The sequence below is a fragment of the Herpailurus yagouaroundi genome, unplaced genomic scaffold (assembly GCF_014898765.1).
Source record: "Herpailurus yagouaroundi ecotype Mexico unplaced genomic scaffold, PumYag 194, whole genome shotgun sequence".
Classification (NCBI taxonomy): Eukaryota; Metazoa; Chordata; class Mammalia; order Carnivora; family Felidae; genus Herpailurus; species Herpailurus yagouaroundi.
In genome coordinates, this window is record NW_024412425.1 from 4584978 (window position 1) to 4605126 (window position 20149).

A 20149-nucleotide genomic window follows, 5' to 3' on the forward strand; every position below is an offset into this window, starting at 1 on the left:
TAAATAAGCTTTAAAAAATAAAGAGAGAGGGGCGCCTTGGTGGCTCAGTCAGTAAAGCACGTCTGACTTCGGCTCAGGTCATGATCTCGCAGTTTGTGGGTTCAAGCCCCGCGTCGGGTTCTGTGCCGACAGCTCAGAGCCTGGAACCTGCTTCAGATTCTGTGTCTCCCTCTCTCTCTGCCTCTCCCCCACTCACACTCTGTGTGTGTCTCTCTCCCTCAAAAATAAACATTAAAAATTTTTTTTAAATAAATAGAGTTGATCTCTTTAAAAAGTGAATAATAATACAGGTGGGATGAAAATGTGGCAAAAATTGAGAAGAGTTTATATAGGGCCATATTATTTATGATACACTCTGATATTTCTTTTTATTTTATTATTTTTTTTTGTATGCTACTCATAGCCCACAAAAGTGATTTCATAACCCGTGAATAGGCTGAGACCTGAAGTTTGTGAAATATTGTTACGTAACCACTTGTGAACAAGGCCTTATCTCTTACTTTGTCATTATGACCCTTAAACTGGGGTAGTGACCCTTCCTGAGCCCCATGCCTCAGAGACCCCACTCTGGCCTGATCGGTTGAAACCCTACCAAGGGGCACAGAACCCCAGGGCCTTCAGGAAGCGCCCACCAGGGCCTGTGCCCCTTCTCGATCCTGCACTGGGGCCCTGGGTCCTAGAAGTCCCCATCCAAGCGGCTTGGAGCCCTCCTCTCCACGGCCCGCATGACCTTCTTGGCGGGCATACCCCTACACCAAGAGGTAGCCCAGAGGCAGTCATTTTTGGTGGGGGTGTGTGTACGGGGTTTAGATGTGCAGGCCGGGGTGTCCACGCTCGTGTGTGAGGCCCCTCCCACCAATGTAAGGATCTGGAGTGTGAAGAAAAGTAGGCCGCTGTGGGCCCAGGGCCTCTTTTGGTGCTTAACCCGTTACCAATACTACCTGCCAACATTAGGGGTGAGCTGGCATTGGCCACCAGGCTCTGCACGTGGACCCGGGCAGGGGTCTCAAAGTGCCGTGGCCAGAATCCCCCGCTGACGCTCTCACCGGCCAGAATCCCCCGTGGGCCGCCCTCCTGTCCCCCCTGCCTCACACCAGCCCACCTGCGTTCACCGTATTCTCTGCCCTGGCTTTGGAGCCTGTGACACCCTCACTTTACTCCTCAGGGGACCTCGTCCCTAGTCCCGGCCGCTTTCTTCCACTCCCCGGTCATGAATAATCAGAGACCACGGGCAGGGACCACAGTGCTTTACTTTTCGTCTGAACAGCGTGGGACACCGGAGCACGGGGTTGGGGGCAGTGCCCAGGGGGCCGAGCGGCCCTCAGGATGGGCAGGGGACTTGGAGCATCAGCCCGGCTCTGTCTCCATCTGGGTCTTCCCTCTCGGGCTGGGCTCTACCAATTATTCTGTAGACTCATCGAGGGGAGGGAGGTGGCTGGGCACGGTGAGCCGGTGGGGACTCAGTCTCGGGGTGCCCCTCCATTCGGTTGCCGGCCCCTCCTTCCGATGGTCTCACCTGTTGTAGTTCCGGCACAATTGGGGTAACCGTCTACACTTGCCACCTGTGGGTGAAGGAAAGGGTTCGGTCATGAGTTGGAACAAAGTTGATGATTGCATGTGCTCTGGGTGCTGGAGGACAAGGCCCGTCAACGCTGCCTCTGGGGAAGCTGCAAGGCAGCCCTGGGCCAGTGATGAGGAGCACAGGGGAGAGGAACCAGCACAAGGGCTCCCCGGGGGAGCAGCCTCCCCCACGCAGAGGGCCCCTTTGAGAACCCATCCTACTTTGTGTGTTACGCATCCATTCAGCAAGTATTTGTTGTGTACCTACTATGTGCCAGGCTCCTTGGGAACACCCCAAGGAACAGGAATGAATAAAATCCCTGCCCTGGTAGAGCTGATTTAACAGCAGGGGAGACCGACTGAGAAAAATGACCAAGTCAAGTATGTGGACAGTGAGGTCAGATGGTGATGCGTGCTCAGTAGAAAACTAAAGCCGGGAAGGAGGCAGGGAGGCCGGCGGCTGAGGGCATCTTCATGGTGATGACTAGAGGGGCTTCGCTGAGGAGGGGACATTTGAGCAAAGACCTGAAGGAGGTGAGGGGGAAGCCAGGAAGGGTGTTCCAGGCAGAGGGCATGGCCAGTGCAAAGGCCCTGAGGTAGGAGGAGACAGGTGGCTTTAAGGGACAACGGCAGGGGGTGGGTCAGGAGGCAGGACCAAAGTGAATGGGGAGGGATTTCAGAAGACAGGTCTCCTGGCTGTCGCCCTTGCCACCTCCTTCTCTCTGCCCCCCCCCCCCCCCCGGGGCTTACACAGCCCCAGCCACCCTGGCTTCTTCCCGTGGTTATTGCGACATGCTCAGTTCCTTCCTGCGTCTGGGCCTTTGCACTTGCTGCCCCTTTCCACTGTTTTTCAAAATCGTCTTTCTCATTGACAGGGAATCTCTTCTGATGGTCTCTCTTTAGAGATAAAGTGTCGCTCCCCGTCCCTCTTGGCTTGTCATTCTACTGTTTTCCTTACGGTGATGACCTTTCTCGTAGCCACTCAGCTCACCGGGGCACTCACCTGCTTATTGTCACTCCCTCGCTGGATGTGAGCTCCCCGAGGGCGGGGACCAGGGCACAGGTGGGCACAGAGCAGGTGCCCACAGATTATTGTCATTGGAACAACTTATGGCCCCAGAGCTAACTTTCAGGCTCTGCCCTCACACAGACCCGGGTCTAGTCCTTCCCTGATTTTTAGTGCTCTGTGACCTTGAGCAAACTCCCCAGTTCTCTGAGCCTCACTTGTCCCACGGCGGTGGAGGTGGGGCTGTGCGTGTGGACAGGACCCGGCTCAAAGTCAGTCACGACTGAGGCACCTGTGTGCGACCCCTGGGTCCAGTGCGGTTCGGGCAGTCTTTTTATTGCTGTTAGCCTCCTGCCTCCCACCGTAGCTGAGAAAAGATGCGGCTGTGTGCATTTCCTGATGGGGAAGTGAGGGGATAAGCCTGGTGGAGGTTATACGGCTTAACCGAGAGCTTGCAAACTGGTGGCCCGCGTGTTTTATTTAATCTGCAGCATTTAAAAAACTACTTTAAGAATTAGTTTTTCTGGGGGCACCTGGGTGGCTCAGTCGGTTGAGCGTCCGACTTCGGCTCAGGTCATGATCTCACGGTTTGTGAGTTCGAGCCCCACGTCGGGCTCTGTGCTGACAGCTCGGAGCCTGGAGCCCTGCTTTGGATTCTGTGTCTCCCTCTCTCTCTGTCCCTCCTCCACTCATGCTCTCTCTGTCTCTCAAAAATAAACATTAAATAAGTAAGTAAGTAAATAAATAAATAAGACAACTCTGCTCAGGGGCCTTCAAGAACTGACCCCTCAGCCAAGGCCGCCTCTCTCCCAGTCGCGGTGCCCCCCCCCCCAATTCTCACTGGTGAGGATGACAATGCCCGTGATGAACAGCACGGCTGCGACCAACAGCCCCCGCTTCCGGAGAGTGTCCTCGTCTGCAGAGAGAAAAACGGAGTATGGCAAGAGGGGTCTTCCTCCCTCCCTCTTCCCACATCCTCCCACAGGTAACTTACCGTAGGAGAAGGGGTTGTCCTCACTGGCGCCTGGGGGGACAGACCGTGGAGCAAGTCAGAGATCGGCAAACATTTGTGGAGCGAAGCCGTGAGTGGCAGAGTCGGTGGAGGGGTGACAGTCGGTCTCTGCCTTGGGACACTTAGACCAAAAGCCTCACATGGCACACATGTGGCTCCCATCACCTCTCTACCTCAGCTTCTCACCCTCCTGCTCACCCAGATGCTCCAGCCCCACCGGCTGCCCTGTCGGTGGCCATGCCAGGTCCCTCTCACCTCAGGGCCTTTGCACTGGCCGCTGCCTCTGCCTGGGACGCCTTTCCCCCGACATCTGCATGACTCCCCCACAGCTCCTTCTCAGGGAGGTCTCCCTGGCCCTTTGCAGAAAACTACTCCCCAGTCACTCTCTAATCCTAATGCTACTTTATTTCTCTTGATGACAGCTTTAAGCCACCTGATACACAATTCTTATAATTCGTATTTATTGTCTCTGTTCCCCGACTAGAAGGTCTGCCCGATGAGGGAAGAGATTTTTGTCCGTCTTATTCACCGCTCTATCTCTAGCACCTAGAAGACAGCAGGTGCTCATGAATATGTTTCGAACGGATGAGTGAACTCTATGTGACCTGTGGTCATATCATTTCCATCCACTCTTTGGGGCCGGCTGGGCCAGAAGTGGAAGAGAAGACCACACAAAGGGGAATCAAGGTGTCCCTGAAACAGAGCGACCCCCAAACTGATCTCGGATGCGTGAGTAAGTCCAGCTGAGACCAGAAGAACCACTCAACTGAGCCCAGACCAAAGTTCCAAATCGCAGACCCGAGAGCTAAGCAAACGGTTGTCATTTGAAGCCACTGTGTTTTAGGGTCATTTGCGTGCTGCGTTCATTTACGCGTTCATTCGTCTGTCGGGACATCTATCGGATGCCTGCTTATACCCGCCCTCTTCCAGCCTTGAACTCCTGTGTTCACCCAACACATGTTTACTGAGGACTATTTCATGCTGGGCAAGGGTCCAGGTGCTAGAAATACACAGTGAATAGGAAACAGCCTGTTTCCAGCCTGGGAAGGGAGTTACTGACCCGTGGGCCCGAGGGCAGCGTCCGGCCTGACGTCTTTGCCTGGAGATCGCCTCTTGGAGAGCGTGGTGCCTTTAGTGGGAGCGGCAGAGGGAGTGGCTAGAAGGTGGCAGAGGGCGGAAGTGAGGGGGAGGAAATGAGGGACGTCGCTGACACCCTCCCCCACGTCTCCACCTTCAGCGGGCGGCACAGCGGCCCCTCGCTCCTACCCCGGGTCGGCAAGGAATGGCAGGCGTGGAAATACTGAATGAGCCTGCACCCCTGGCTCCTCTCCTGGGACCTCCTGGGCTGCCTCATAATCCAGGAAGCAAAGGATGACATCTGAGCCAGGCCGGGGGGGGGGCCTCCAGGACTCAGGCCCAGCGCCAGGAGAAGCAGAGCTTGGACATACTTGTAGAAAACACTGTGGAGGTCGCCTCTGCTCCCAGACCAGAAATGCCAGAGGCCTCCTCTCTTTAAAGCCAGGGCGCCTGGGTGGCTCAGTTGGGTAAGCGTCTGACTCTCGATGTCGGCTCAGGTCATTTCGTGAGATCGGGCCCCGCCTCGGGCTCTGTGCTGACGGTGCGGAGCCTGCTTGGGATTCTCTCTCTCCCTTTCTCTCTGCCCCTCCCCCACTTGCGTGTGCGTGCTCTCTCTCTCTCTCTCTCTCTCAAAAAATAGTAAAACACTTAAGGAAAAGGATGCTGAACAAAAAGTAAACGCCACAAAGAAAACATCTGCCCCTCTGGCCCTGAGAAGTGTCCCTGGTGACGCGGTCGGCCCTGTCTGACGCCCCAGGATGAGGCCAGCATACTGAAGGCCGGAAAGCTGCCCCACGAAGCCCGAGCTTCCAGACGGATCTCAGAGCCTCACTTCTTACGCATGACCTGAGAGCCAAGAATTACGAGATGTTGGGGAAAGCCCTGCCCAGAGGAAGGTTCGGGCGAGGCCGGCGGCAGGGACAGGCGCGCTGAGACACGGGAAGTGTGAAAGAGCCTCAGTGGCCGCCCCCCCACCGCTGCTAGAGAGCCGGGCTCCGGTTCCCTTTCTGCCACTTTGGGCTGTGCGACCCAGGCCGGCAGAGGAGCCCCTTGGGCCTCGGTTGCCTTCCTGTAGAAGGGGGTTTCGACAGTTCCCACCCCGTCGTCGGGTGCTCGCGAGGCAGTGCACGAGTGAACCCAGGGAAGCCTAGCACTGTGCCCGGCACCGAGCGAGCTCCCAGCAAGCGTTGGCTGTCGCTGTTACCGTGGACGCGGCTGCATGCCTCCCTTCTGGGGACAGCTTCCCTTTTCCTTGGGGGGACTGCGCCCCCTGCCCCAGTGCCTCTGGGTCTATTGTGACACAGGCCACAAGAGGGAGCAGGTGACCCAGTCTCATCCTCCCCTGGGACCTTCCACATTCCCAGGAGGCATTCAGAGTGACGGGCGGCGAGGTGAAATTCGGGAGCTCCGAGCTTGCGGATGGCAGGGGTCATTTCCTCAGGGGGCAGAAGACAAAATTCGGCACGAGAAAAACAAAAATGGGGCAGGGAGAGAGGCGCCGGGGGCTTTCGTGCTCAGACCCCGGGGACCCTGAGGCTCAGCGGCGCCTTTTACCATCCGGCCCCGTGACCCCCTCGGCCCAGTGGAATTTCTGTCACGGATAATCAGGAACACAGAATGACACAGAGTAACTCAGGTCAACGAGGATTCACAGCAAATGAATCCAGAGACGCGAGAATGTTTTTTACCACCGGGAAGCGCGGACACCGTCACTACCCACCCCCACCTCCACTTTTGTGGAAAATAGAAAAGTTCTCTTCTCCAACACATTTTACTTCCATCTGTTGTAACATTTTAATAGACAGGCTCCGTCAGAATTAAATGCTTTACTGCCATCACTGGAAAACTATAACAATTATAAAAATCCACAAGGGCGATGACATAGCCTTAGAGGCGATGCTCTTGTTCAGTGCCCGGTCTGCGCAACTGTGCACGCATCTCAGCCTGGGAACGGCCTAAGCTACAATACTTGCCAGTAGAGGCGGATCCTCAAATATGAGTCAGACAGGCATCGGAGGCCACCTGCTGCCTTCACCTTGGCTCAACCTCTTTTCGCACGCCTCTGAAACGTTAACTACTCACTGGTCCTGAGGGGAACTACCTTTTCCTTGACTCTTGGTCTATGCAGTTCAGGCAGGGCTGACCCTGTTCTCCACCCCCAGAATGGGCACAAGACTCAGGCCTAACCACTCAGAGCAATCCATTTCCCAGGCTTCCATTGGTCAGACATGGGCATGTGACGCCAAATGGGCCAATGAGAGTAGATTTTATTCCTTGGGCTAGAGATGAGAAAAAGATATGCTCTATTTGCTGGGTTTGTGACATAAATACAACTATGGGACCATCTTTGCCACCAAGAGAGGAAAAGCCCCGGAGAACTTGAGAATGTAGACAGCAGGGCTGAGAGAGAGAGAGAGAGAGAGAGAGCAAGTCAGTCTGATGACCGTGCCTGAGCATGTCGATCCAGCTCTTCCTGAAATCGACGCCTCTGGACTTTACAGAACATATGTAGCCAATAAATCTATTTTACTTTTAGTTGCGTTTACAGTATTTTGCAGCTGAAAACCTCCTGCTCTAACATGAAGAGGTACACAAAGGAAACACCCACATCCACGCTGCCGAGCACCAGCTCTGTAGAGGAACCTGAACAAAAGAAAGTTCCAAATCTATCCTATCAGGTTTGGAAAAACACTGCATACTAGACGCTCCTGTAGAGGACGCCTGCTGCAAACACGCATTACTAAGACTCCAACAAGTCCCGCCATAAAGAAATGTGTTTAACTTTAACTCAGGAGTTCCCCAAACACCTTTGACCGCAAATCAAAACAGATTTTTTGAAAACGTATTAACAATTCCCCAAACGGGTGCTCCGAGCAATGTACTTGGGGAGCTACTGACCCAGATAAAGAATTAAACAAAATTTGCACGTTGCCCTTCTCGTCCCAGGCCCTACCTTCCGGGCCGCTCTGGCCGGTCCTCGGATCTGTGGCTGGGAGCACATCCATTCTCGTCGGCCGTGGGGTGTGGGTCTCCTCCGTCTGCTCCTGCGTTGTTCCTACTCAGATCAGGACAAGGAGGGAAGGCGGACAGCGCGTGAATCAGGGACGTGCACATCCATCAAACGGCAAGGGGCCCCCCTCCCTCCTCTGGCTGGAGGAAATCAAAGACGGTTCACGTTCCAAGTGTCACCGTGTGGGTGGGACAGGGGGACTCTCTGGCACATGCTGGTGGCAGGGCAAATCCATGCAACCGGTCCCCAGCTGGCTTTTCCAACAAATTCCAGCGTTCGTGCCCTTTGCGCCATAGTGTGGTGGGTAAAAGCAAGGCCGTAGAGCCAGGTTCCGGGCCCCTGGTCTGAGCTGTGTCACTGACTTGTGACGCCCTGAGTGAGTTACTCCGAGCCTCTGTTTCCTTATTCTGTAAAGTTCGGTTGTTCTACCTCAGAAGGTTTGTGGGAGGACTGAATGAGAGAACACAGGGAAGATATTTAGAACCACGACCAGATCATAATAGGGGAGAAAAGCATTTGCTTAAGGAGGAACGGACGAGGTTGCTTACCATGGCACTGGGTGTAGCAAAGAGTAAGATGTTCATCAAGATGTGCACGGCTTCACGAACCGTACACAGGCACCCAGCCGGGTACCGTGCAACAGCGCGAAAGAATAAGATTGGTGTTTACATAGGAATGTGTGAAGAGCTTCCAAACATACTGCTGCACGGGGCAGTGGGGAGACTGGGGGCGGGGGGGGGTGATGGAGCAAGTTTCAGAACGACTATCGTTTTGGAAATGATCTGCTCACACAAATACATCTGCCGGCCAGGATATTTTCTGCGGGCAGAAATGTGGCACAGCATCACTGGGGACCACTCCCCTTCCAGTGCTAGCAGTGGGGACCTCTCAGAGATGGGAGAGAGAACAAGAACGGAGAATGGGCCAAGGGATTTCATCTCACTATAATATTCGTATTATTCCCGAGCAGAACAGGTTTGGGTATTACTATATCATTAAATATTAATGGGAAAAATTAGGGAGCACTTTCTGAACTGTTACACTCCCAAGACCAAGTTCGAAAAGGACTTGAAAACTCAAAAAAGGAAAAAGTTCAAGAGATTAAAGGAAGAAATGAATGGCCTTGGTGCATGGGGGCATTCCTGGGGTGGTTGCAAAGCTCTAGTCCTTGAGCTGGGTGGTGGTGACATGGGGGCTCAATTCAGAGTAATTTGTTAAGTGGTACACTTATGGGTCTTGTACTTTTCTATATGCATATTATTTTTCACAACTGCAAAAGATTTGCTTTCACAGAAGTGGATGTGGGCAGCTGTCTGCCCCACCACAAAGTAAACCAGAGGATTCAGAGCTGGAGGACTGAAATGAGTAACAAAGGAGTCAGAATGTGGGAAGAAGAGAGGGAATAGTGTCTGTCTCAGGCCTCCACCCCCACCCCCTCCGCATGCCCCACCCACCACCGGCCTGCAGAGATGTCTGAGGGGTGGACTGGGACTCTGGGTGGACTGTGTCTGGAGTCCGGAAACAGGGAGAGAAGAGAGAGAAGACGTGGAGAAGGTTCATGGAGGGAGGAACAGGGGGTTTGCTCTACCATTCAATTTTGATATAATTGAGATGACTTAATTAACCCAGCCATTTGCTGATTGCCCAATTGCCAGGCCAGTACCTCCCCCGCCTCAGCCCTCCCCTCCCGTAGATGCACACTCCCCTATTCAGCATCCACCCACCTCTGGTAAGAGCCCCTGGAACTTTCTTTATGAACCACCCTTCCCCGATTCTTGGTCCACTTCATTCAGTGGGGTTGGCACCAGGTTGGTTGGAGGTGGAACCCGAGACCCAGGTCTGGCAATCAGCGTTGGTCTATGGCCACGATGATCAGCTCCTGGTTGGGCACGTAACCCGAGCCTGGTCAGTGACACTCAGCTATGCCACATTTGCTGGATTGGGGAAAGGGAAATGCCCTTTCCTCTGGCTTCTTAGCAGGTAAGACGGAAGCCTCAGGGGCCACCTTGGCCTCATAAAAGGAGAATCTACCTGAGAATGAAGCGAACACAGGAAAAATAGAACCAAGAGACGGAGACAGGTTCCTGATAGCATCATTTGAGCACCTAGACTGAGCCATATCACTGGGCTTTTCAGTTGCACAACCCAAAATTCCCGATTGGCCCAAGCTTGAGATCTTTGTGGCTGCTGTCATTTGCAGTGACAGGATCTTGACAGACCCAAGCCTCTTTCCTCACCTGGGGTTTGAGTCAGGGCATGAATGTTCACAGTGATTGTGTCTGCCGAAGGAAGGGATGTGGTCTCCTTCAATGTCTGTCCTGGGAGATCAAGGACGAGAAGTCAGAGAGGAGCCTCCGGTCCTCCTTCTCTCACCAAAACCCCACCTTACCCTCCCTTCTGAAACTGTGGGCGGTAACTCAGAATATCCTGGTGGAACAGCAGACAGATGCTTGAATGGTGGTATCCACCCATAGTCCTGGAAGTGCTTTAAAAAATGATGATGCCCAGCACCCTTCCTCCAGCCCCTCTTCCTGCCCATCCTTGTGGGGTGGGAGAGGCAGTTTAGCCTACTGAGCCCAGGTCCATTCTAAAGTCAGCCAGGGCCCCGGCCTCAAATTCTGCTCCCCCAAATTCCCTGGCCACGTGACCTGGAGCAGGTGGAGTCCCCTCTCTGAGCCTCATCTGTCTCATCTGCGAAGTGGGGATAATCACTGACTCTGTGATGGGAAAAGATAGGGTCAAATAGGCAGAGAGGGAAAGGTTAGGACCTGAGGTCCCTGGGTGGGGAAAAACACATATTTTGGAACAATGGTGGGAGGGTCTGACTCCCTTGGGCATAGGGTTCCTTTTAAGAACATAACAGACACCACTTACTCCCCCTCAGGGTCCCCTCAGGAATTTGACAATCAAAATTCCCAATTAAAATAAGAAAAACATAAAACTTCTGTTATACAAGGGACAGTAGGACCATAGTTTGACTCCTCACACAATGGATTTGAGCCAATCAGGAATACACAACCCAGAACATAGAGTGATCAAGCCAATAAAGGTAGGACCTGAGAAGGAACAAGGGGGAAGGGAAGAGGGGTGACCAAAATCATATAGAACAAAGTCCCTATTGTCACGCGCCTCATGTTACGGGCGTTCACTTTCGAATGTCCCCTCTCTGCAAAGAGACCCTTCATACTATTCTTACTGTAATACTATTTCATACTATTCTTTTTTTTTAATGTTTTTATTTATTTTTGAGACAGAGAGAGACAGAACGTGAGCAGGGGAGGGGCAGAGAGAAAGGGAGACACAGAATCCGAAGCAGGCTCCAGGCTCTAAGCTGTCAGCACAGAGCCTGATGCAGGGCTCGAACTCACGGACTGTGAGATCATGACCTGAGCTGAAGTCGGACGCTTAACCAATTGAGCCACCCAGGCACCCCTATTTCATACTATTCTTTTTTAATTTTTTTTATTTTTTTAACGTTTATTTATTTTTGAGAGAGAGAGAGAGAGAGACAGAGCATGAATGGGGGAGGGGCAGAGAGAGAGGGAGACACAGAATCCGAAGCAGGCTCCAGGCTCTGAGCTGTCAGCACAGAGCCCGACGCGGGGCTCGAACTCACGGACCGCGAGATCATGACCTGAGCGGAAGTCGGACTCTCAACCGACTGAGCCACCCAGGCGCCCCCATCCTATTCTTACACTCCAATAAACTTTTGCCTGCTGCTCATTTTATTCTGTGTCCACCTCTTCATTCTTTGAAGTGGCTAAACAATGAACACTGGGTATTGAGGTTTAAAAAAAAAAAATCCTGTAACATTTCTTTGGGGGCTTGTCTAGGATGTTAACGTCTTCCAACTGTAAGTAAATAACAGCTGGCATCCCCTCTTTTCTTTCCATCTTAAAGAAAACCTCAGACTAAATAATTGGCACCCACCCACCAGTTAAGAGCAAACAGTGTGTCAGCCATCCTCAAGTCTCGGGTGACAGGCTCCTTGGGTCTCCTCCCATCTGATCTCCCAATGTAGTTGGGAATGTTGGTGTGGTGGACTCCCAGCTTCCTTTCGAGAAGAGCCTCTGGATGTGTGGGACTCAGGGGAGGCCAGACAGCCATTGATGGGTCCTGACCAAGGCTACTCTTTGGTGGAGGCCCGAAGGCCATCAGCAGAACCTGATCCCTGACTGCCCACTTGGGTATCCGGTGGAATATTCCTCTTTCTGTCTTGGCCAGCCTCTCTTTTCCTTTGGGAAGTGAGTGGAAAAGCCCAGGACTGATCTCTCTGGTATCCTCGTAGGAGGGATCCAGGGGACTTCCAACGGTCCTACTCACAGGTTTCCCAAATACAACGGAAAGCGGCCCTGTACTTGCTTCCATTTCTGACCCTCTGACATGGTTCACCACCTCCCAGGGCCCCATTTTTTACCTTTCATTTTCAAACGCCTCTTGCAGAGCAGAGAGCAGGACTTACTTCAACCCCTTCTGGGCTCACCACCCTCCTCCTGCCCCTGATGCCCACAGGGGGATGGAGAGAAGACATTTGGCCGGCTCCCACAAGGTACAGATGATAATTAGGGCCAACTGTCTCTGGTCAGTCTACGTCAGGACAGGGACTTTAAGGAATATTCCCAAGCAGCTGCCGAACACCCTTCTGTTTCAGAGAAGTTTCCTGACTTCTCTGGCTTGACACGGACTCCCCATTTCCAGTTTTTGGTGGAAAAAAAAAAATCTGCATCTGCTCATCTGTCCAAGCTGACAGGCTTTAGAACCAGGAGACCTGTTTCTCTGCCTTCTGGGCTTTTATTTGTCTCTAGGCTTCTTGGTGACACCTCACCTCTTCTGCCTTCCCCGTTCCTCCTGTCTCTGCACCAGCTTGGGTGCAGCCTGCCTAACTGGTTCCTCTACCTCTCAGGGGCCTCCAGCACCACGGGTTCCTCCTCCTCCCCTCACTGTCAAGGAACAAAAAACACCCCCTTAGACTTACACTGCCCACTTCAGATTTCCTCACTGGTGCCCCAGGTAAAAATTGACAATGGGGAACAAATTGATTGACTTTTAAATGGATACAGATGGAACATAATTCGGTATTTAAACTAACGTAAGTTTGTTGGTTTAATTAAGGTAGACAGGTCTTTAGAGTTATGAGCATTAAATATATGAAACTTTTTCTGGTTTACTGAAGGCCGAGTAATCACATGCTATCTCTGTTACAGTTCATCAGCAAAAAGGTGACTTCAAATGATGGTTAATTTTGTCTGTCTCAAAGTGTTCATGGGTAATTGCTAAAATAGCTTTCAGGGTCTTCAATAACTTGAAACTTTAAAGTTTTGCTTGGGTACTAAACTGGATTAAATTCATTTGGACATTTTAAAAAGTATGAAATGTGTAAGAAAGATATAAGAAATGGAAATACGTACCTTTTCAGTGAAGGTTTAAAAAAAAAAAAAGTAATTTTGTCCTAAATGAGGCTGATTGTTTGGAGAGAAATGGCTTGGGACAAAATCTAAAAGTTATAGAAGGTGTGTAAAGGAAAAAAATGTAACCAATGTTTTTTTTTTCTCTTTTGTCTGTCCAAAAAGATGGAAAGAACTATGATTTTAACCAAAATGGCAGGACAGCATGCCCTTTTGAGTTGTTTTGCTCGAGCTCTGATTAAAAAATTGCCCTTCCTTTGATCTGAAGGCTGGGGAGATGGTGGTGATGTCCTCACTGCTGGCCTCCAAATGCTCCACATTTGTGTTGTTTCTGCAAGGCGGAGGAATGTGCCATATGGCCTGTGCCATACGATGGATGGATGACTGTGATAAATGAAGGGCTTTTTTTTTAATGTTTATTTTTTATTCTTGAGAGGGATAGCATGAGCAGGGTAGGGACAGAGAGAGGGGGAGACAGAGGATCCAAAGCAGGCTGTGCTCTGACAGCGGCGAGTCTGATGTGGGACTCAAACTCATGAACTGAGATCACGGCCTGAGCCAAAGTCGGATGCTCAACCAACTGAGCCACCCAGGCGCCCCTATAAAGGGCTTTTACCCGGAGACATGGGAGCCATTTTGCTACACTTATCCCAGTGTATGCTGACTTGTGCCAATCTAGATACTTTAAAGTGGACACCCACGTGGCTGGAACATATTTATGTGGGCACTGCTGGAAAAAAACAGGTGAATAGACCTCAACTTTGGCCCTTTTAGCCCCCCTCAACAGCCAATTTTATCCTTACGAGAAATGGCTTTCGCCAGCCTTCTGAAATATATTTGTTAAAAGGAACAATTTTATTATGATCAATATGTAAATTACTCTTGGGCCAAGATAAAATTAGTACATCCTTCTACAACCAGGGGAGTCTTGCTTGGTCACAGTCGGTATCCCCCAAAGTCCCACAGGCAGGAAACGGAGGGGTCGGAGAAACCGGGAAGACAAGGTCAGCTCTGGGGGGTAGAGTCAAGCCTGGGTAATAGCGACTATTCCCAGCACCTCGCAAGACTCACAGGGCTTTCGGCTGCCAGTCGCATAGCCAGCCCAACTGTGGGGCCAGATGAGGTTTCTCCTGGCCAGCTATAGGAAACTTTTTCCTATAGATGGGCAACTCCCCAACCGAGGCCAGTACTCTCCTTCGGGACGTATTCTAAAAAATTGGGATGATTTTGACCCACAAACCCTAAAGAAAAGCGACTCATTTTCTTTTGCACCAAGGCTGGGTCCCCATACAAATTGGAGGAGGAAACCTGGCCACCAGAGACAAGTAACAATTAGAACACTATCCTACAATTGGACTTGTTCCCAAACGTGAGGGGAGATGGGGAGACGCCCCCCGTGTCCAGTGTTCTGGGGCCTTCAGAGAAAATTGAGATAGGTGTCAGCAATGTAAGGTCGATCCTGGCCTACTGGCAACCCTTTCCAAGGGTTCACAACTAAGGAGGGAGAAAACTAAGGGTCCCTTGCCTGTACCCAAAGGGAACCTAGGGAAGGAGGAAGGGAAGTCTTCCCCCTCAACCTCCTCCTCCTCGGGTCCCCCATCTGTACATCCAGACTGAAAAAACGTGCACTTCTGCTCCCCGCTGCCCACCTTACCCAGGCCCTCCCTGCAATGTAACAGATGTGTTTCCCCTCACGGAAGCTAGAGGGCCCGGGGTGGGGGGGGGGGGGGGGGGGGCCAACGGATGCAAGGAGGCACCGCTACGATAAGATTGCAAGATTTTACGTTACAAGATTTAAGACAGATAAAGGATCTAGGAAAATTTTGATGATCCGGATAAGTATACAGAGGCTTTTCAGAGAGAATTACACTATGTTTTTGAATTGACCTAAAAAGATATAATGCTTCTGTGGAATCAGACTCTCAATGAAACAGAGAAGCGTGGGGTTCTGACAGCGGCTGAAAGATATGGGGACGAGCAACTCATTAATGATCATGGGACTGGAGACCCTATAGGGAGCTCCCAGTTCCCTACTGGGGCCCCGGCAGCCCCATCCCAAGATCCTTCTTGGGACTATGACCATCCCATTGAGGAATGGTATTGCCACCACTTCCGAGCTTGTGTTTTGGAGAAATTAAGGAGGTCTAAGGTTAAATCTTTAAATTCCACCAAATTAGCCGCTCGCTTACAGACACAGGATGAAAACTCAGTGGTCTTCCTGGAAAGGTGAAGGGAGGCTCTCATTAAATATACGGTTATCTTCCCTAACACCCCTGAGGCTGACACAATTCTAGAGGACAAATTTGTCACTCCATCAGCTCCAGATATTCTCAGAGAAGGCTGCAAAAATTGGCTGTTTTCCCAGAAGGGACCCTGAAGGACTCTTATGAGCTGCCAATTGGGTATATGACAACCAAGATCAAGAGTAAAATAAGGAACAGGAAAAGAAGCTTAGGGAAAAAAGCTGAGGCCTTATGTACTATGTCAGACCGGACTCCCTGAGGTTCTGGTACCAAGTGCCATTTACGAGAATGTCCTCAGAGGGGACAACCAAAGTTCAAACCCCATAAGCCATACCCCTTGTGTGGAAACGGTCACTGGGAAAACAGAGTGTCCTCGGGAACCTCTATCTGCAAGGGTTCAGATGACCAGTGTCCCTGAAAGGGACTGATGGGGTCCAGGGCTCTTCACGGTGGCTCCCCCAAACCAACTACCTATCGGAAACACAGAGCCTCGGGTAACTCCAGATATAGAAGGAAAACTGGTGGATTTCCTTCCTGACACCAGAGCCACCTTTTCTGTCCTCCTTTCCACTCCTGGCCAATCAGCCAAACGCAGTGTAGCAACTAGAGGCGTTTCCAGAAAACTTATGACTAAATTTTTCTCTCAGCCACCGGGTGCATTATGGGGAGACTTGAATTTTTCACATTCTTTTTTGATAATGCCAAAGAGCCCTAGTCCCTTGCTAGGAAGGGCCATTATAACTAAATTAGGGACGATAGCCCTCCTCGCTCCGGGACGGATAAACAATTGCCTAAACTCCTAGCAATCTGGGTATTGAAGATCAATCTTTCCTTGAGGTAAAATTAAATACACCTCATGGGGTTGTTCCTATGGAAACCGGATGGCCAGAGGGAGGTTTGAGGATCGAGAACCAAGCACTAATTCAGGTGCCTAATTATTCTAACCTACAATATCACAAGATCCAAATAAATACGGAAGAGGGAGAAAAGGCTATAGTTACACTGAGTTAAAAAAAAAAAAAATGACCAAACATGTCAGGGATTCTTGGGGATGGCTACCACGTGTCTTTCCCTCCTATGGTGTGACCTCTCTGTAGGAGGCATTGCATTTGGAATATTAACGCTTGTTGGTCTAACATTCTTTGTGTATGTCATTTCAAGATGCCGTCGCATAGGCCAGAAAAATAAGACGTCCGAGAAAATTCTGCTAGCCCAGATGTTCCAAACACCCTCCCATTATATCGGCCCTCTGGATCGACCTCTAAACCTGCCCTAACTACCGTTCCCCTATCATCGCCCCCCTTCAGCAGGAAGCAGTTAAGAAGCGTCAGCCAACGTCCCAGTTCCTAACGGTAGTTAGAAGGCACGTGTTGAGAGCGCGGACTATGATAGGAAAGATAGGGTAAAATAGGCAGAAAGGGAAAGATTAGGACGTGAGGCCCCTGGGTGGAGAAAAACACATATTTTGGAACAACGCCGGGAGCATCTGACCACAGCAAACCCCCACGGGCGCGTAAGGTTCCTCTTAAGAATGTAACAGACCTTGGGGCACCTGGGTGGGTGGCTCAGTCAAGCGTCCGACTCTTGATTTCGCCTCAGGGTCATGATTTAATCTCACAGGTCATGAGTTTGAGCCCCTCGTGACCCCCGAGTCAGGCTTTGAGCTGACAGCTTGGAGCCTGCTTGGGATTCTCTCTCTCTCTTTCTCTCTGCCCCTACCCTGCTCACACACACACACACTCTCTCTCAAAATAAATAAATAGACTTAAAAAAAAAAAAAAAAGAATGTGACAGACACCACTTACTCCCCTCAGGGTCCCCTCAGGAATCTGACAATCAAAATACCTAATGAAAATAAGTAAAACATTAAACTTATGTTGTACAAGGGACAGGAGGACCACAGTCTGACTCCCCACACAAGGGAACCGAGCCAGTCAGGAATGGACAGCCCAGCACCTAGAGTCAATAAGCCAATGAGGACCTGAGAGGAAACAAGGAAGAAGGGATCGGGGGGCGACCAGAACCCTACAAAACGAAGCCCCTTGCCTACAGTCCCGGGCTTTCACTTTCGAATGTCTCCTCTCTGCGAAGAGAGCTTGCATACACTCTACTAAACTTTTGCCTGCTGCTCATTTTATTCTACGTCCACCTTTTCTCATTCTTCGAAGTGGTTCGAGACAACGAACCCCGGTATTGAGGTTAAAAGCGAAATCCTGTAACAAATCTACTTCTCAGGGGTGAGGGGGGAGAGGACAGGGCCGAGGACAGGGTCTCCCCCACTCCCTGATAGGCAGCCATCGCTGGAGACAGCCACTGCCCTGCCCTGGCCCAGCCTCCGTCCTCTCCTGCCTGGACACCGGAGCCCCTCTGCCCTGGGCTCTCTGCCCTCATCCCCACCCCCTGCAATCTGCTCCCCACTCGTAGCCAGAGGGGCCCTGTGAATCCCTGAGTCAGGTCAAGGCCCCGCCGGCACAGAGCGCCCTCTTTCCTTCTAGTGAAAGCCAAGGTACTCATGGGGCCCTTCCCTTCCCCACTCCATGTGGTCTCCTGTCCCCCCTCTGACCTCTCCTCTTCCCAGCCTGCCCTTGTCCACCCCAACCCTGCTTCCTGGCCTGCCTGCTATTCCTCACACCCACTAGACAGCACTCATACCCCAGGTATCTGCTTGGCTCACTCCCTCATCTCCTTTGAGTGTCTGCCCAAATGTCACCTTCTGATGAGGTCTTCCCTGGCCACCCTGTCTAAAGAATCCTCATCACCCTGTTCTGTGTTTCTCCGTAGCCCCTACCACCTTCTAGCATGCCATATCATTTACTGATGGATTGTTTATTGCCTGTGTCTCAACTAGAACGTGAACTTCTGTTTCATGTGTTGCCGCTTCCCCAGTGCCTAGGATAAGATCTGGCACATAGTAGCTGCTCATTGAATACCTGGTGAGAGGCTGAAAGAAAAAATGAAAACCATTTTATCAAAAAGAAATGGGGCAGCTTCCGTGGAGGGCATGCCCTGGGTGCTGGGGGCGAGAATGACGGCCGTATCCCAGGCTCTCCACTCACTAGCCTCTGGCACAGGGCACTTCCCTTGCCTGAGCCTCAGTTTCCTCATCCGTAAAATGGGCATGGCAGTACGTGTAACAGAGTAGAGCCGAAGTTACCCGAGCTCACGCGTGCAGCACCTGCCGTGCAGAAAGCACCTGCCAAGGCTCACACCGTGGGTACCGCTTTCAGGAAACACTTCCCAGGTAAGGGTGACATTTCTCTAGCTCTTGGACCCACCCCAGCTCCCCCCCCCCTTGGCCTAACTGTGTATCACCGGGGTATCCAGGGAGCTGATTTGCTGGGACCCTAGGGTTCCTGGCCACTGAGAAGAAAACTGACACCAACCTCCCTGCCAAATCAAACTCAGTGAGTTCTTCTGGGAGGTGAGATGGAAAGTGCCCAGCAGGACGGACTCTGGCCAGACTCGTTGGAAGCGGCCACCTAGGTGTGAAGTGTCCAGACAGCGTAACCCTGGCCCCCTCATCAAGAGCCCCCCCCCCCTCGCTTCCTGGTGCTGGCTCAGCAGGAAGGTGAACCTTACCTCTGGTGGGGAGAAGCAGGCCAATGATGGTGAGGAGACACAGGCAACCAGAGGGCGACATCTATTGGGTGAGCGGGAGCCGGGGTCAGTCATGATGTCAGGGAGGCAGGCCCAGGGCAGCGCCACCCCCCACCCCCTCCCCGCCTGCCCCTCAGGTCCTGCAGCCCCCTCCTTACCCTGAGCGAGCACCTGTGGCTTCAAGGACCCCCTGCCAAGGCTGACAGCTGGTCTTCCAGGACAGAGGGAGGGTTTTAGAAGCGGGGGACCCGGCCACCACCCCCTTCTTCCATATGCAGATCCCCAAAGGAAACAAGAAGCATCAGACCCATCTGGACTTCCAGTAGCAGTCGCTGCACAGGGACACCCTTGGGGCCGAGAACTCACTCCACCGAGACTGACCCTACAGGGTGCAGGGGTAGAGCAGGGGGCCCGGTGCCTCCCTCTGGGCTGTCCCCAGAGCCGAGGAGTCAGCAAGGAGGGGAAAGAGGAAGAATGAGTAATGTGCTCCCGATCTCAGAGGAAAAAGTGAGCTGGTGTGAGGGGCCTCGTGAGGGGACAATAGAGCAGGATGCTGGGCACTTCGAGAACTGGTGCGAGAGGGATGGCGGAGAGCTGGGGAGACTGAGGCAGGAGGAAGAGGGGCCGGCGGGAGCCCGCCCGTAGTGCCGAAGAGCAGGCGCAGAGACGTGAGCGGGAGTCGGGGGCAGAGAGGCGGGGAGGGGGAAAGATCAGCCCTCCAGGCACCTGAGCCCGGCCCCTGGGCAGAGGGGAGGCAGGCGCAGGCGGATCGCAGGAGAGACTTACGTCAGTGCTGGGGGTCCCAAGCCGGCAGCCTCGTGGACAGAGGGCAGCGGCGGTGGCGGCGTCCCGGCGGAGGGTGTGGCCAGGGGAGAGCTGGCGGGCGGGGACCAAGACGGGCTCAGTCATTTCCTCTCGGGTTTCCTGGCTTCAGAGCCCGCGGTGGGAGCAGGAGGGGGAGTCGCGGAGGGCGATGGGGGGCAGGGGGGAGAGGCCGGGCAGCGGCCTCCACCCACCCGCTGCGGGGGTGGGAGGGAGGGTGGAGGGAGAGCCGGAGAGCGCAGGCAGGTCTCGGTGGGTGGGGCTCCTTTGGGGAGGAGGGGGAGCGGGGGCGGGGTGTCTACTCCCGGGTCTGGGGTGGGAGAGACGGTAAAGAGCCCCCGGGGAGGGGGCGTCGCGCAGGGGAGGGGAAGCTCTGGGGGCTCGGAGAGGGGGTAGGCCACTGGGGCGCTGGGGGAG

General features: G+C 52.6%; 1 protein-coding gene and 1 long non-coding RNA gene across 8 annotated transcripts; both read right to left on the reverse strand.

Moving 5' to 3' along the window:
• Positions 1-1230: 1230 nt before the first annotated feature.
• On the reverse strand, positions 1231-19899 carry FXYD5 (FXYD domain containing ion transport regulator 5). 7 transcript variants are annotated; one of them, XM_040446156.1, is made up of 11 exons: positions 19697-19784; positions 19069-19116; positions 18893-18953; positions 10314-10382; positions 9903-9983; positions 9120-9173; positions 7609-7710; positions 4639-4734; positions 3561-3590; positions 3408-3482; positions 1231-1562 (listed from the first exon to the last, which is right to left on the reverse strand). In XM_040446156.1, the coding sequence occupies exons 3-11, from the start codon at positions 18951-18953 to the stop codon at positions 1513-1515; spliced, it is 618 nt and encodes a 205-aa protein (XP_040302090.1). In that variant the 5' UTR covers positions 19069-19116; positions 19697-19784; the 3' UTR covers positions 1231-1512. The 7 variants fall into 7 exon arrangements, with proteins under 7 accessions (XP_040302090.1, XP_040302091.1, XP_040302092.1 ...); XM_040446157.1 differs by having other exon boundaries at positions 19069-19121; positions 19697-19773; XM_040446158.1 differs by having other exon boundaries at positions 19069-19175; positions 19697-19753.
• On the reverse strand, positions 17370-18886 carry LOC121011589 (uncharacterized). The gene is made up of 2 exons (XR_005781652.1): positions 18697-18886; positions 17370-18254 (listed from the first exon to the last, which is right to left on the reverse strand). It is a non-coding gene; the product is annotated as an uncharacterized LOC121011589 (long non-coding RNA).
• Positions 19900-20149: the final 250 nt, after the last annotated feature.

Excerpts from the sequence above, each read along its gene's own strand:
- FXYD5 (XM_040446152.1), bottom strand. The coding sequence starts at position 19,819 with ATGACTGAGCCCGTCTTGGTCCCCGCCCGCCAGCTCTCCCCTGGCCAC. Across the intron at positions 9,984-10,313 it reads GGGGACTCCACCTGCTCCAG|GACAGACATTGAAGGAGACC; the intron begins GTCACGTGGCCA and ends TTGATCTCCCAG. Across the intron at positions 9,174-9,902 it reads TGCCCTGACTCAAACCCCAG|ACACAGTCCACCCAGAGTCC; the intron begins GTGAGGAAAGAG and ends TCCGGACTCCAG.